Source organism: Plecotus auritus (genome assembly GCF_963455305.1).
Source record: "Plecotus auritus genome assembly, chromosome: 4".
Taxonomy (NCBI): domain Eukaryota; kingdom Metazoa; phylum Chordata; class Mammalia; order Chiroptera; family Vespertilionidae; genus Plecotus; species Plecotus auritus.
Genome location: NC_137775.1, coordinates 94,829,841 through 94,844,780, shown reverse-complemented (window position 1 = coordinate 94,844,780; position 14,940 = coordinate 94,829,841). Strand labels below are relative to the sequence as shown.

At 44.8% G+C, this 14,940-nt stretch overlaps 1 protein-coding gene across 1 annotated transcript in view; it reads left to right on the top strand.

Annotated features, from left to right (window-relative positions):
• Nucleotides 1-14,940, top strand: part of DNAH8 (dynein axonemal heavy chain 8) — a gene marked incomplete at its 3' end in the record, with an annotated part of 280,160 nt that overhangs the window by 167,446 nt on the left and 97,774 nt on the right. The window contains exons 56-62 of the mRNA XM_080664997.1: nt 2,031-2,223; nt 4,090-4,212; nt 5,852-5,982; nt 9,806-9,959; nt 11,243-11,407; nt 12,622-12,848; nt 14,652-14,770. Coding sequence (XP_080521123.1) covers nt 2,031-2,223; nt 4,090-4,212; nt 5,852-5,982; nt 9,806-9,959; nt 11,243-11,407; nt 12,622-12,848; nt 14,652-14,770 — 1,112 coding nt within the window. The remainder of the gene's footprint in view (nt 1-2,030; nt 2,224-4,089; nt 4,213-5,851; nt 5,983-9,805; nt 9,960-11,242; nt 11,408-12,621; nt 12,849-14,651; nt 14,771-14,940) is intronic.

Below are 14,940 nucleotides of genomic sequence, written 5' to 3'. Positions count from 1 at the left end.
TGATGGTCAATCTGCATATTATTCTTTTATTAGATAGGATAGAGGCCTGGTGCACGGGTGGGGGCCAGCTGGTTTGCCCTGAAGGGTGTCCCGGATCAGGGTGGGGGTTCCCTTGGGATGTGGGGTGGCCTGGGCAAGGGGCCTGTGGTGGTTTGCAGGCCGGCCATGCCCCCTGGCGACCCAAGCAGAGGCCCTGGTATCTGGGGTTTATTTATCTTCTACAATTGAAACTTTATAGCCTGGAGAGGAGCCAAGCCTTCTGCTTGCTCTGTGGCGGCAGCCATTTCTATTGGGATTTATGTATCTTCTATAATTGAAACTTTGTAGCCTTAAGCGAGGCCTGGGCCGGCCAGGATGTGCAGAAAGCTTGGTTTCCTCCATCGCCGGGGGCAACCCTAGCCTCCTGCTCTTTCCAGCTCTGTGGCTGCTGCCATTTCTGTTTGGATTTATGTATCTTCTATCATTGGAACTTTGTAGCCTTGAGTGGAGGCCTAGGCCAGCAAGGGCAGGTGAAAAGCTTGGCTTCCTCCATTGCCGGGGAACCCCAAGCCTCCCTCCTGCTCTCTGTGGCCGTAGCCATCTTGGTTGGGTTTATTTGCATATTCGTTCCTGATTGGCTGGTGGGCATAGCTTGTGGGCGTGGCTTGTGAGGGTAGTGGAGTGATGGTTAATTTGCATATTACTCTTTTATTAGATAGGATTAACTCCTGCATTGTCTGCTCAAATCAGTAGAGTAGGGTGTAGTGAATCAGTAGAGTAGGGTGTAGTGAATCAGTAGAATCAGGGTAAGGAGTAGTGAATCAGTAGAGTAAGGAGGAGTGAATCAGTGTAGAGTAAGGAGGAGTGAATCAGTGGAGTAAGGAATAGTGTCTTAACTTTCTCTGGGGCGTCTGCAGCATTAATGCTGTTTCCCACCTGCTGGTTGCCTTAAAACGATTGCTGTGCCACATTCAACAGGACATCTTTTTAAATCACCACATTATAAGAGAGTTGATAACATTCCGAGGCAAATTTTAGTTATGTACATTTTCTAAAAAATTGGAGCTCTGTGTAGTTTTGGGGTGAAATCTGGTACATAAACTCAGTCATCATTCTGAGCCTGTGTCCCCCTCTGTGAAACGTGGAGGGTAATATCAGTCTTACCGAGTTGCAAAGGCCACCACAGTGTCTCACACACAGGTGACATTTGTCCAGTGTTAGTCACCACCCTCCGCTCTTCCCCCTGATACCGTCAGTCTGAAAAGGACCTTCACGCACTGTGTGTCCACAAACCCAGAAAGAGGATGTTTGCCCGCACTGACTGTCACTTCTGCACTCTTATTGCAAGTTTTAGGCACCTTTGACCTCTCCCAGTTGACTCACCTGTATTGTTAAACAAAACAATTATTCATGACACTGGTTAAAGCCACTGTTGTGACAGGTAGAGGGATTGCTGCTGTGGGGCTTTGCGGTAGGGGGGCAGAGGCTCAACTCCAAACCCAACAAGGAAAAAGTGGGAGTTTATAGGCAAGGAACAAGATGGGGGAGGTCGGCAGGTGGAAAATCAGCAAAAGGAAACCTCAGGTATAGGGGGATTCTGGCGAAATGGACCTAAATAGGATTCTTGCAGGCCAGGTGATCAGATGTTACCCCAGGGGGATGAAGGAGAATGTGGAATTTGGTCACACACGAGGGTGATCAGATATTGGGGGTGCAGGATTCTGGCTAAATGTACTTAACAAGATTTGTGCTAAAATCGGGTGATGCAAAGAAGGGCATGGAAGTACCAAAGCCAAGGGAAGAGTATTCGGAGGAGCCTAAGTCTGGTCAAGGAGGATCTCCTTGTCAGTATTTTCTGTAACACTGTCAATGTTATAACTCCGTTCGATAGGTTAGGTCCTTCTTATCAGAAGGCAGAACATAGTGTTCCCCTTTTCTGACGTGATGGAGGTGCGGGATGGGGCCAGAGGAGGTGGAGAGAGGTAGCAACCATGCTCGGTGAGGAACGAGGCCTCCATGTTTGCATTTTCACTTCTGGTCTCTTCTTGCAGATTTGTGACACCCGAGGACGAGCAGTGGTTCAATGCACATATTGTTCGTGCAATTGAAGAAAATATCAACTCGGAGGTGACAGCGTGTATTCATCCTGAGCCATACTTTGTAGATTTTCTCCGTGAGATGCCTGAACCGACTGGTGATGAACCTGAAGACACTTTATTTGAAGTGCCCAAAATCTATGAACTGGTATTTATTTTCACCCTTAAAGAGAATTTTTTGAGGATCACTCACTTAACTAGAAATTTCTCCCTATATCGGAGCCTCGCCATGGAGTCGCTGTAACTTCTACATTAGTCATGAGTTGTGATTCATGTCATCATACACAAAGTGTAAAATATTTCTTTCAATTAAATTTAGCAGCTATCCCATGAAAGTCAGGTATAAGACAAGGATGCCTGATTTTATCACTATTATTTAGTATTAGAGGCCTGTTGCACGGATTTGTGCACGGGTGGGGTCCTTCAACCTGGCTGGCGATCGGGCTGATGGGGCGGTCTTGCCCAGTCCTGATTGGGGCCAGTCAAGGCCAGCCAGCCTGGGGGAAGGACTGCGGAAGTTGGCTGGCTGGAGGGAGGGACTGCAGGAGGTTGGCTGTGGGAACGCACTGACCACCAGGGGGCAGCTCCTGCATTGAGCGTTTGGTCAACCGGTCATAATGGTCGCTTAGGCTTTTAAATATATAGATTGGTTTGAAAGTTCTAGGCACTGCAACAAAATGGCAAAAAGAAAATAGATGTAATTATCAGGTGGGGAAAAAATACCATTTTATTTGCAGATGATATGATTATCTCTTCATATTATCCAAGAGAATTTAAAATCTCTTTTAAGTGCTAAGAGTTCAGTAAGATGACCAAGTATGACATAAATATAAAACTCAGTAACTATCCTCTATACCAGAGGATAGCAAATTATAGTCTATGGGCCAAGTCCAACCGACTGCCTGTGTTTTGTTAGATTTGTGAGCTAATAATGATTTTTACATTCTTAAGTGGGTAGGGAAAAAGCAAAAGAATAATAGCATTGTGTCATGTGAAAATTATACGGACATGAAGTACCAGGGTTCATAATACAGTGGTTTTGGGACACAGCCACGCCCACTTGTTTATAAATGTCTGAGAGCTTTCACAGGACAGAGGGGCGGAGCTCTGAGTAGCCTCCAGAGACCACAAGGCCACAAAGCCTACCATATTCATTATCTTTCCCTTTACAGAAAAAGTTGCCAACTCTTACTAACAATCACAAGATAGAAAATGTAGCATAAAAGTATTTTATTCAACAGCAAAAATATGTAAAATACCTAGGAATAAACATGATAAAACTTTACTTGATTAAATGATTCATTAGGCTTCCTAAATTAATGTATAGGTTTAATGAAGTTTGAAACAAGACTCCAAAGGGCCTCGAAGTAAGTCTGGAGTGCATGTAGATCAAGAAATAAATGGGGAGAAACAATTTGCAAAGCAAATACGTGAATATTTATTTCAGAACAATTTGACTATATAAAGAATGTGAAACTTCTGTGTATTTTTAAAAAATGCATAAACAGTATTAAAAAGCAAATAAAAACTGAGAAAAATATTTGTTATATTCCAACCTTCATTACCGTGGGTAGGAGTGGATGCTGGGGTTTTTGAAGGCAAAAGTCAGGAATAATTTCATATTGGAAAGTTGGTTTTCAGGCCCCTGAAAATGGAAATAATTAAAAGTCAACTGCCCTAGCCGGTTTGGCTCGGTGGATAGAGCATCGGCCTGCGGACTGAGGGGTCCTAGGTTCGATTCCGGTCAGGGGCATGTACCTTGGTTGCGGGCACATCCCCGGTGGGGGGTGTGCAGGAGGCAGCTGATCAATGTTTCTAACTCTCTCTCCCTCTCCCTTCCTCTCTGTAAAAAATCAATAAAATATATTAAAAAAAAAAAAGTCAACTAATCCATGACAAATTTTTAGAAATGCAATACGTTTTAAAATTGTGGAATTACTTTGGAGTGTCTTTACAATTGATACTTTTATAAATTTTGGGCCTTACCTATATTTTTCTCTCTTCCCACCCACAGGTGCCATCCTATGACTTTCTGTCTGAAAAACTCCAGTTTTACCAGAAACAGTTCAATGAAATCATTAGAGGAACATCTCTTGATCTGGTCTTTTTTAAAGATGCAATGACTCATCTTATTAAGGTTCTAACTGTGGACTATTTTTACTGACATAAATAGAGCATGTAAAAACTTAGTAAATTACACAGATAAACCTCTTGAGAGAATAAATATATAGTATCAGGTAGCATATAGAAGAGTGTCCTTAAATTGGGCTCGTTCACTGTCTCCGAAAACAAAGGCTTAATTAGAAATCCCTTATTTGAATTCAACCGTATGACAGCAGGCATTTTTCCAGGGCAAATTGATGGGTTTTGTGTTCAGAGCTTTTGATGCACTGAGTCAGTTTTAGCTTCCTACACAGTATGCTGGAGAACCCTGTAAAGAAATATTCCCCCCTTAAATCATATTTTGACATAATGGGAATTCTGTTCCTTGTAGAGGAAAAGTTGATGCTTTTAAAATGTCCATCTCATGACAGGCTTACAGATGAGGGGCCGACTGATGGGGAAAGGGATAGGGGGGAATATAGGGCTGATGGAAAAGCAGAATCCAACTAGAGGCAGCACCGAGGAGAAGGGTGGTTTGGTCCAAGTCTGGGAGGCTACAGAGAAGAGTTGTTTATTTGTATAATTTGTAGATCAAAACAGAGTTTCTCCAGGAGTCAGAGCACAGAGTAGAAAGGTGATAAAGAGGAAGCATTTAACTCTGTTTATCATACAGGGTGGGGCAAAAGTAGGGTTACAGTTGTGAGTATGTGAAACAGAGTTTATTCTTGTGTTATTGTTTATTCATTTCGGCATTATTTTCCATACAAACAACTGTACAGTTGTTGTCTGCAAAGTTGGTGAATTTCTAGATGTCCTAGGGCTGTTTCTCATTTCACAAGTAATTCTCGAATACCCCTGTGGCTAGTTCCTGGGGGCCTGGGACTGTGTTCTAGGTGCAAAACCTATAAGGGATTAACGTATTTTAAAATACAATGATAGAATTAATACATTACTGATATGATAGCTGAAGACTTGCACTGAAAATTACTGTTAGTGGTGATAATGAAGTTAGTGATCCATCTAGACTTTCTTCCTTGTGGTGACAGTAAGGTAAAAGGCAGCTTTTTAGCAGTGTCTTCCATTGGCCTGCATTAGACCTGAACCACTTATCCTCACTGAAGAAATCAACCACAGAAAAGCAACACAACACTAGAAAGGCTGTTTCTCTCATCCTTCTACAAATGCCTTTCTGCTCCCATTGCAAGTAGAATTCTGATACTTTTGAAGAATCTTCTTTGGGAGAGATATGATAGAGGTGGTATTTGTGGTAGAGCTAGCTGTTAGTAAGTCAGGTGTTAGACTGGTGAGTAATAAGCCAATGAGTCCACACGTTGTGCAGATAGGCAAACGCAGCTCCCCCATCCATTCGTTTGAAAAGTAAAAAAAAAAATTAAAAAATTAAAAAATCACACACACACACACAGAATAGTTTTAAAATAGGACAGGAAAGATAATTTGGTCTGTTTTTCATGATGAAAATATAGATGGGCAGGGAAATAATTTGAATCAAAATCAACACGAACTTTACTTTTTGACATTCTGAGATATATCATAAAAGGAAAAGGTTTAATATAGTCTGGCAGTACATGGTCAAATCTTGGACCCATTTAGTGCAAGGATAGGAAAATGGTTGAATTCTATTTTCAGATAAATGCTGTTTTATTTCAAAACAGATTTCACGAATAGTTCGAACATCATGTGGAAACGCGCTGCTGGTGGGTGTTGGTGGGTCAGGAAAACAAAGTCTGTCGAGATTGGCCTCTTTCATAGCTGGGTATCAGATATTCCAGATAACATTAACCAGGTAAGATAATGTAAAACCAGGCAATATGTTTTTCTATAGTTAATTTCTCTGGGGTATGAAAGTGGTATCTAACAGTCACCGTGTCAAAACTCTCAGTGGAGCTCAGCTGGTGTTCAGTGTCCACCTATGAACCAGGAGGTCAGGATTCATTTCAAGTTAGGGCACATGCCTGGGTTGCGGACTTGATCCCCAGTGGTTGGCGTGCAGGAGGCAGCCAATTAATGATTCTTTTTCATCATTGATGTTCCTTTCTCTCCCTCTCTTTTCCCTCTGAAATCAATAAAAATATAAAAAAAACCCAACTCTCAGTGGAGTGGATGGTGCAGAAGCCATGTCGCTTTATAGAAGTGAAGAAACAGAGACTAGTTTAGAAACTCCTCAAGAAGCTTAGCTATGAAAGAAACGAGAGGAGAGGGGTCAGGACCTAGAGAAGGGTGTGTTGTGAATGTGTCCTTATATCACAAAAACAATACATAACAGTCCATTTAATTAAAAAACTCTCTCTCCCTCTCCTTCCCTCTCTCTCTAAGAAATCAATAAAAAAACATTAAAACACACACACACACGCACACACACGCACACACATGCACACACACGTGCACACACATGCACACACACATGCACACAAACAAAAACAGCCAAAGTGGCTCTGAGACCTCAGTGCCTGGGCCATTCAGAGACTGGCCAATCAGAGAGTGTCTGAGAGCTGCACCCGCTTGGTGCCCCTGCGGGAAGGTGTAGCTGGGCTCTGCCCACAGGCGCAGCGGTGTCTTAGCAAAGCATCTCTTTAGTGAATTTCCATCTTGGGATTTATTTTAAAGGAATGTGTGTTCTCTGTTTGATGGAATTTCTTTTGCCAATGAAAACAGTTGAATTCTATTTTCAAATACATTCTATTTCATTTCAAAACAGGCTTCACAGATAGTTCAAACATCATGTGGCAATGCATTGCTGGTGGGTCAGGAAAACAAAGCCTGTGGAGATTGGCCTCTGGCATAGCCGGGTCGCAGAGACTCTTTACCCTCAGCGGAGGGCAGCTAGCTGATGCTCCCAGTGTAAAAATCAGCTCCTTGTTCATCTAGGTTCACTTAAGCTACATCATCTCTAATGCCCACCACAACCTTTTCAAATAGGTATTCCCTTCGTTTTTCAGATGAGGAAACGGGGCTGAGGAATGTGAAGGAATGTTCCTAAAGCTGAGAAAGGGGATTTGAACCCAGGCCCTTCTTTTTCAGATGAGGAAACGGGGCTGAGGAATGTGAAGGAATGTTCCTAAAGCTGAGAAAGGGGATTTGAACCCAGGCCCTTCTGGTTCCGAGGTCCATAGTCTCCCCAGTACACCCGTGGCTCACATGAAACTCCTTGCACTGTAAAACCTCCTTCAAGTGAGGTTTCCTTATGGTCTTTGTCTTCAGCTTACTCATGAAGATTTACATGTGCACTCGAGAAAGTGTCTGCTTCCTTTTCACACTCACACCAGCTCTGGCAGCACACACATTTAGTAGGAAACAGGAAAATAGAGACCAAGGTCTTCTTTTCATAATCTGTAACCACACAATGATGGCATTTCTGTTCTTTATATCACATTGCACAATGCATCTTTTCTGTAGGCTTTCTGTGCATCCAGCCACTCAGCGAGATGCACAAATTACCACTATATATCCTTTATCACTAATTTTATTTATAACTAGAGGCCCAGTGCACGAAATTCGTGCACGGGGGAGGGGTGTGTCCCTCAACAAAGCCTGCACCCTCTCCAATCTGGGACCCCTTAAGGGATGTCCGACTGCCCGTTTAGGCCCGATCCTACTGGGCCTAAATGGGCAGTCGAACATCCCTCTCTATTCAGGACTGCTGGTTCCCAACTGCTTACCTGCCTGCCTTCCTGATTGCCCCTAACCGCTTCTGCCTGCCAGCCTGATCACCCCCTTACCACTCCCCTGCCAGCCTCATTGATGCCTAACTGCTCCCCTGCCAGCCTATTTTCCCCTAACTGCCCTCCCCTGCAGGCCTGGTCACCCCTAACTGCCCTCCCCTGCAGGCCTGGTCACCCCTAACTGCCCTCCCCTGCAGGCCTGGTCCTCCCCAACTGCTCTCCCCTGAAGGCCTGGGTCCCCCCCAACTGCCCTCCCCTGCAGGCCTGGTCACCCCTAACTGCCTTTCCCTGCAGGCCTGGTCGCCCCCAACTTCCCTCCTCTGCCAGCTTGGTCACTCCTAACTGCCCTCCCCTGCAGGCTTGATCGCCCCCAACTACCCTCCCTTGCAGGCCTGGTAACCTCCCAACTGCCCTCCCCTACTGGCCTGATCACCCACAACTGCCCTCCCTTGCAGGCCTGGTCCCTCCCAACTGCCCTCCCCTACTGGCCTGATCACCCACAACTGCCCTCCCTTGCAGGCCTGGTTTCTCCCAACTGCCCTCCCCTACTGGCCATCTTGTGGTGGCCATCTTGTGTCCACATGGGGGCAGGATCTTTGACCACATGGGGCAGCCATCTTGTGTGTTGGAGTGATGGTCAATCTGCACATTACTCTTTTATTAGATAGGATAGAGGTCTGGTGCATGGGTGGGGGCCAGCTGGTTTGCCCTGAAGGGTGTCCCAGATCAGGGTGGGGGTTCCCTTGGGGCATGGGGCAGCCTGGGCGAGGGGCCTGTGGTGGTTTGCAGGCCGGCCACGCCCCCTGGCTACCCAAGCGGAGGCCCTTGGATCTGGGGTTTATTTATCTTCTACAATTGAAACTTTGTAGCCTGGAGAGGAGCCAAGCCTTCTGCTTGCTCTGTGGTGGCAGCCTTTTTTGGGGGGATTTATGTATCTTCTATAATTGAAACTTTGTAGCCTTAAGCGGAGGCCTGGGCCAGCCAGGGTGTGGGAAAAGCTTGGCTTCCTCCATCACCGGGGCAACCCTAGCCTCCTGCTCTTTCCAGCTCTGTGGCTGCTGCCATTTCTGTTTGGGTTTATGTATCTTCTATCATTGAAACTTTGTAGCCTTGAGTGGAGGCCTAGGCCGGCAAGGGCAGGCAGAAAGCTTGGCTTCCTCCATTGCCGGGGAACCCCAAGCCTCCCTCCTGCTCTCTGTGGCCTAGCCATCTTGGTTGGGTTTATTTGCATATTAGTTCCTGATTGGCTGGTGGGCGTGGCTGGTGGGCGTGGCTTGTGGGTGTAGCGGAGTGGTGGCTAATTTGCATATTACTCTTTTATTAGATAGGATTTTATCTTTACTTTTTTATCAGTCCAAACTCACCCAAGTTTCAAATTTGTTTTAGATGCAATACCTATTCGCCCTCAGGCAAAATCTGTTGCTGAGTACTGTCCGATTGCAGGGAATGAAAGTTCATTTCCCTGTCCCAGTTATTCTTCGTGAGTCACTGATGGTCAGTTCCCCAGTCCTCACTTCTCAAGTTAAATAGAATGTGTGTTTGGAACCATAACATACAGCTATTTCATGCTAATCTCTGTGGTTTTAAAAATATATATTTTTATTGATTTTTAGAGAGAGAGGAAGGGAGAGGGCGATAGAAACTTCGATGAAAGAGAATCATTGATCAGCTGCCTCCTGTACACCCCCTACTGGGATCCAGCCCTCAACCAATCATGTGCCCTGACGGGGAATTTAACTGTGACCTCCTGGTTCATAGGTTGATGCTCAACCGCTGAGCCACGCTGGCCAGGCTAATCTCTGTGTTTTTAGCAGACATTGTTACTTAAATCTCTTGCAGCAGGTGCAGATTTATGTTCTAATCATCATGGGCTTTATTGAATTTTCAGATAAATTATGACTATATATATGCTGTAATTTTAATTTTTTTTACCCCTTCTATTTTTAGGTCTTATAATGTGAGTAACCTAACAGATGACTTAAAATTTTTATACAAAGTTGCGGGGGCTGAAGGAAAAGGCATCACCTTCATCTTTACTGACAATGAAATAAAAGATGAGGCGTTTCTAGAATATCTTAACAACCTGCTGTCTTCAGGGGAGGTAGGTCTCAAAAGTAGAGGAAAAAAACTCATGTTTTTAAAATGTACATAATATTTGAATAGAAAAAGCAGTGACCCTTCAGCAACCGTTAGCAAGTGAGGCCGATGATTACATGTTTTTCATTTTAGAAGTGATTAACATATGAGATTTGGTCAGTTTCTTGAAGTTCCTGTGAAATTAATGCTACCTATCTCTAGATTTTTGTGTGTGCTTTGTTCCATTTTAAATACGATTGATTAGTCTCCAATTTAATCCTATAATTTATTTCAGGAGTAGCAAAGTATCTATCCACCCACCCACCCACCCACCTCCTTCCCTAATAGGACTAGAGAAGGGTTGGAAGGGTTCCGTGAGCTGTAAGTAGATGTCAGAGTTACCACTTCTGACCCCACTGTATCAGCACCATCACGACCCCTCCCACACATGGTACTTCATTAGCAGGACTTATGCATAACATTTATGAAAGCAACACAGTAGGGAGTCACGGCCAGATCAGTAAAGACAAAGACACATTGGGTGGATCTGGAGAAACACACGTGCAGGCTGTCTCTGTTCCCGCCAGAGGGCCATTGGGGTGTGCTTCTCCTGCAGCAGCAAAGAGCCACCACACGTGCTGTCCTTCAGGGAGCCTGTCTGGGGTTCAGAGGCCAATGCTGTCACTGGCACTGGCCAAGTAGTCACTCCCTGCCCAGTCACGGGTGCCCAAGTCTCAGACTCCCAGAAGGAATGCAGATGTTCACCGTCTATCCCAGTGTTGACATCAATAGTCTGGGTGCAGTGGAACAACCTATCAGTTAGCAATGGAGGAGACATTCCGAAGCCAGGGTCGCAGAAGCCAGCCCTGCGCGCACACCCTTCCTAACGTCAGGCTGCGGTGTTCACGCTTCCCTGCGCTCTGGTGTCTGTGGATGCTTGCCGGCGATGAGCTGGTTAACCAGCTTGGGGCCAGAATTGAGACTTGACAGTGACTCAGAGAACAGAGGGCAACACTGGACATGTTAAAGACATGATCACCATGGCGGAGAGACCGAGTTTTAGTGATAGCTATTTGGACAAAGGGAAACATAATTTGCTCCTGGTTAAACAGCTCAATCTGCTCAATAAATAGTTGCAATCTTGACAATCTCTGGCAAACCAACAGTGTAACTGTGGAGATGCAGAAAGAAAATACGAAAAAAGACGACATGAAGGGGGTGGGGGGAGGGGAAGAGGACCAGACTCTGGCAGTGAACTGGCCGTGGGAACTCTGAATGTGCAGAGCACTGTCTGTCCATTCCTCGAAGATCTCCAACTTATTTGCACGGGATGAGATGGACGAGATCACCCAGGGCCTGATAGCGGTGATGAAAAAGGAGCTGCCGCGCCACCCTCCCACCTTCGACAATCTGTACGAGTACTTCATCACGCGGTCCAGGAGGAACCTGCATGTGGTGCTCTGCTTCTCTCCCGTGAGTGCTTCTGCGGTTATGTCCATGTGGGAGGAGCTACTGGTCTAAATGTATTTAGGCAGTTTGTTTACCTTCTCTCATGAGATGATTGGCTCAGAATCTAACATTAGTTACATTGAAATAAAATGAACACTTTACTACCAACCAATCTCCATGGACCAAAATCCCATATCACAGTGTAATAATTTAAGATTTCATCTCATGAGAAATGATTGGGTAGGCTACAACTTTCATCACCTAAAGACATAGATGATTTGACTTGGAAGGGATTTGGTGGTGTAATCTTGTCCAGCTCTACCTCCAATGCAGACACGCCAACTAGAATGTCCCTGATGTACGTTTGAACATCTGTAGCTCACTGCACTGTCCACATAGTGGCCAGTAGACACGTATGGCTATTCACATGTTGATTAATTAAAATGAAGTGAAAATAAAAATCCAATTTTTTTTGTCCCATTTGCCCCATTTCAGATGCTCAATAGCTGCATGTGGCTGGTGGCGACCATGCTGGACAGCACTTACTGAAAATGTCCACCTCCCCAGAAAGTTCTGTTGGTCAGCCCTGCTGGGCGGGGGGGAGGAGGGGCTCACTAATTTACAAGACAGTTGCTTCATTTCTAGACAATGTAATAGCCAGATGGTCCTCTTTACAATCAGCTGAATTTGGTCTGTCTGCTCCCCTGTGATGCTGTTTCTGTTCTGTAAAATGAGCCAACCCTCTCCCACACAGCTCCTCATATTTGGAGAAAGTTTTTGCAGACTCCCTAAATTGTTTCTTTTTAGATCAAACACCTCCTGTTCCTTCTGCTAGTCCCACTTGCTCTGAGGTCCAGGCCTTTCATGTCCTGCTCGCCTCTCTGTCAGTTTCCTCGTACTCTTATGAGGTAGCTCCTAGAATGGAACCCAAGAATGCAGATGTAGTTTTAGAAATGGGAAGAGTGGAAATATAACCTCCTTTCATCTGGACACTTTATCTATTTTTTTAAGATTTTTTAAATTATTGATTAAGGTATTACATATGTGTTCTTATCCCCCCTTGCTCCCCCTCTCATTCATGCCCTCGCCCTCCTGGTTGGACACTTTATCTATTAATGCAGCCCAAGAGTTTTAAAAAATTGTGATGTCACACTACTGACTCAGCATGCACACACAACTCTCTCTGGCCGAGTGATAATCTGCTTGTGTCTCTAATGCTTCCGACTTTGCTGTGATAGGTTGGCGAGAAGTTCCGCGCCCGGTCTTTGAAATTCCCTGGCTTGATATCAGGTTGCACTATGGACTGGTTCAGTCGCTGGCCCAGGGAGGCGCTGGTCGCCGTGGCCTCCTACTTCCTTTCAGGCTATAATATCGTCTGCTCTGCTGACACCAAAAGACAAGTTGTGGAAACGATGGGCCTCTTCCATGACATGGTTTCAGAGAACTGTGAAAGTTATTTCCAAAGGTAGGTGACATTGCATACGCACGAGAGCTGCAGGACCACGAAGTTCATGCCTAGGAGGAATCGCCTGGAACGGCCAGGAAAGGGCTCGCACTGGCTGAGCTCAGGGTCCCAGCGGCTCTTACGTTTTTTCTTGCTTTGATTTTCTAGTGATTATACATTGAAAGGGTAGTAAAAAACGAGATTTAAAAATTAACTAGTGTCCATATTTAAGTACCTCCTTCCTTCTAGGCCTCAAAGTAACACATGCTTAATGAATCACTTTCTTTTGTGTACTTAATTTTTTTTTCAGAAATGACTTAACTATTCATCACAAGCCATTTAAAATTAGTTTCTTGTTCAAATGCATTATTTATTGTGATTAAAGAAGGGTGCTGTTTTAAAGTTTCATCACTGCCTTCTGTTACAGGAACACTTAGGTTTTGTATTTGCATCACTTAGTCTGATCAAGTGATGCCTGTTTCATCATGTTTTTAGGCCAAATAATTATGAAACAAAATTGTAATTGACTGTAGGAGAAGCTACTCACTAACAGCAGCGATGGTGTTTATATGTGAAAGCTGGTGTCAACAGTTTAGAAATACACCTCCCTCCCCCCAGCACGATGGTCTCTGCGTACGACTTGGCAGATGTGAATGCCGCTGGGCCAGCCTGCACTTCTGGGGCAGTGGGCTTCTCCCTCAGGGTTACAGGGGTGGGCTGCAGGGGTGCTGGACCCGCCAGAAAGACCATGTCTGTTCTTCTGCAGAGGCACTCGGGGTTCCATCTCACTGATTTTCCAGGGGGTCCCTGTCTCGCAAAGGGTATGAGAAACTCTACCTAGACCACCCCTCCTGAACAGTCAGTTGTAGATGATCTTCTGGTGAGTTTGTGTGCATTCATTCTTACTGTTAGGAAGATGTTCCTTCTGCCTCATCTGAACTCCTCCTGCTACTGTTACCTGTAGAGAGACATCCTCACCTTCAGATAGCTGCAAACACCTATGTCTATGTTTGAAAAACTTGGTGTGTTTTTCATACCCTCTCAGGTGGTAGAAGTTTATCCTGAATGTAATATTTTCATAACACTGTAACGAGAGTCATCTATATGCCAAGTTCTTAAAATATTTTTAATGTTAAAAATCTCCTGAACACCCAAAGCGCAAAATTAATCTAAAAGGTAAAATGATTTTATGTATGTGTGGAGTTCTTCCCTGACTTGAGTTTCTTCCATATAAAATTATTTTTATTTATTTCTATTGTTAAATATAATTACTATGCTAAAGCCCATAAGGAGGTGAGTGTTGAATCAAGTGTGGCTGCTTTGATTTTAAGGGCAGCTCAGGGAGTGCGGGGCGCGGCTGGTGCTTGCCTCTGGGGCCCACCAGCTGCTGCCCGGCTGTGAAGAGGGGTGTAGCCAATCAGTAGAGTGAAAACAGACAGCCGTACAAATTCACTTCAACCACCTCACTTACCCCTCATATCTTCACAGAACCTTAAAGTTTGCAAAGTGCATTTATATATTTTTTATCTTCACGAAATTCTGGCAGGTATAGAGCAGTGATTTTTTTTTCCCTCTCAGTTTCCCAGATGAGGAAACAAGCCCAGAGTGGGGTAAGAGTGGAGTCAAAGTTCCCAAAAAAGTCAAGATAGATATTTAATGGTCTCACCATCTCATCTCCAGGGAAACCATTCACAATCCCTGCTTCCCTGCCAGTGACTCACGCTCGGGACTCACCCCGATTTCACGTGGGAAGAGCAGGGGTTCTGACCTGTGTGGCAGGCCAGGGGATGCAGAGACAAAGCTCACTCTGTGTTTCCCTTTCAGATACCGCCGGAGAGCGCACGTGACTCCCAAGTCTTACCTCTCGTTTATAAACGGCTATAAAAACATTTACACGGAAAAGGTGAAATTTATTAATGAGCAAGCTGAACGGATGAATATTGGTGAGCAGCATGGGATTTGTACGGGCTTGTTTGATAGGTATCCTAATATTTTGTTTGGTGGATGCTGCTGTGATTGAAAATGAAATACGGACTTTATTGTTAGGAATGGAGTATTTGAGGAGAGGCGCTTAAGGCTGCTTTGACCTGTCCAGAAACTCTGGGCGGAAGAA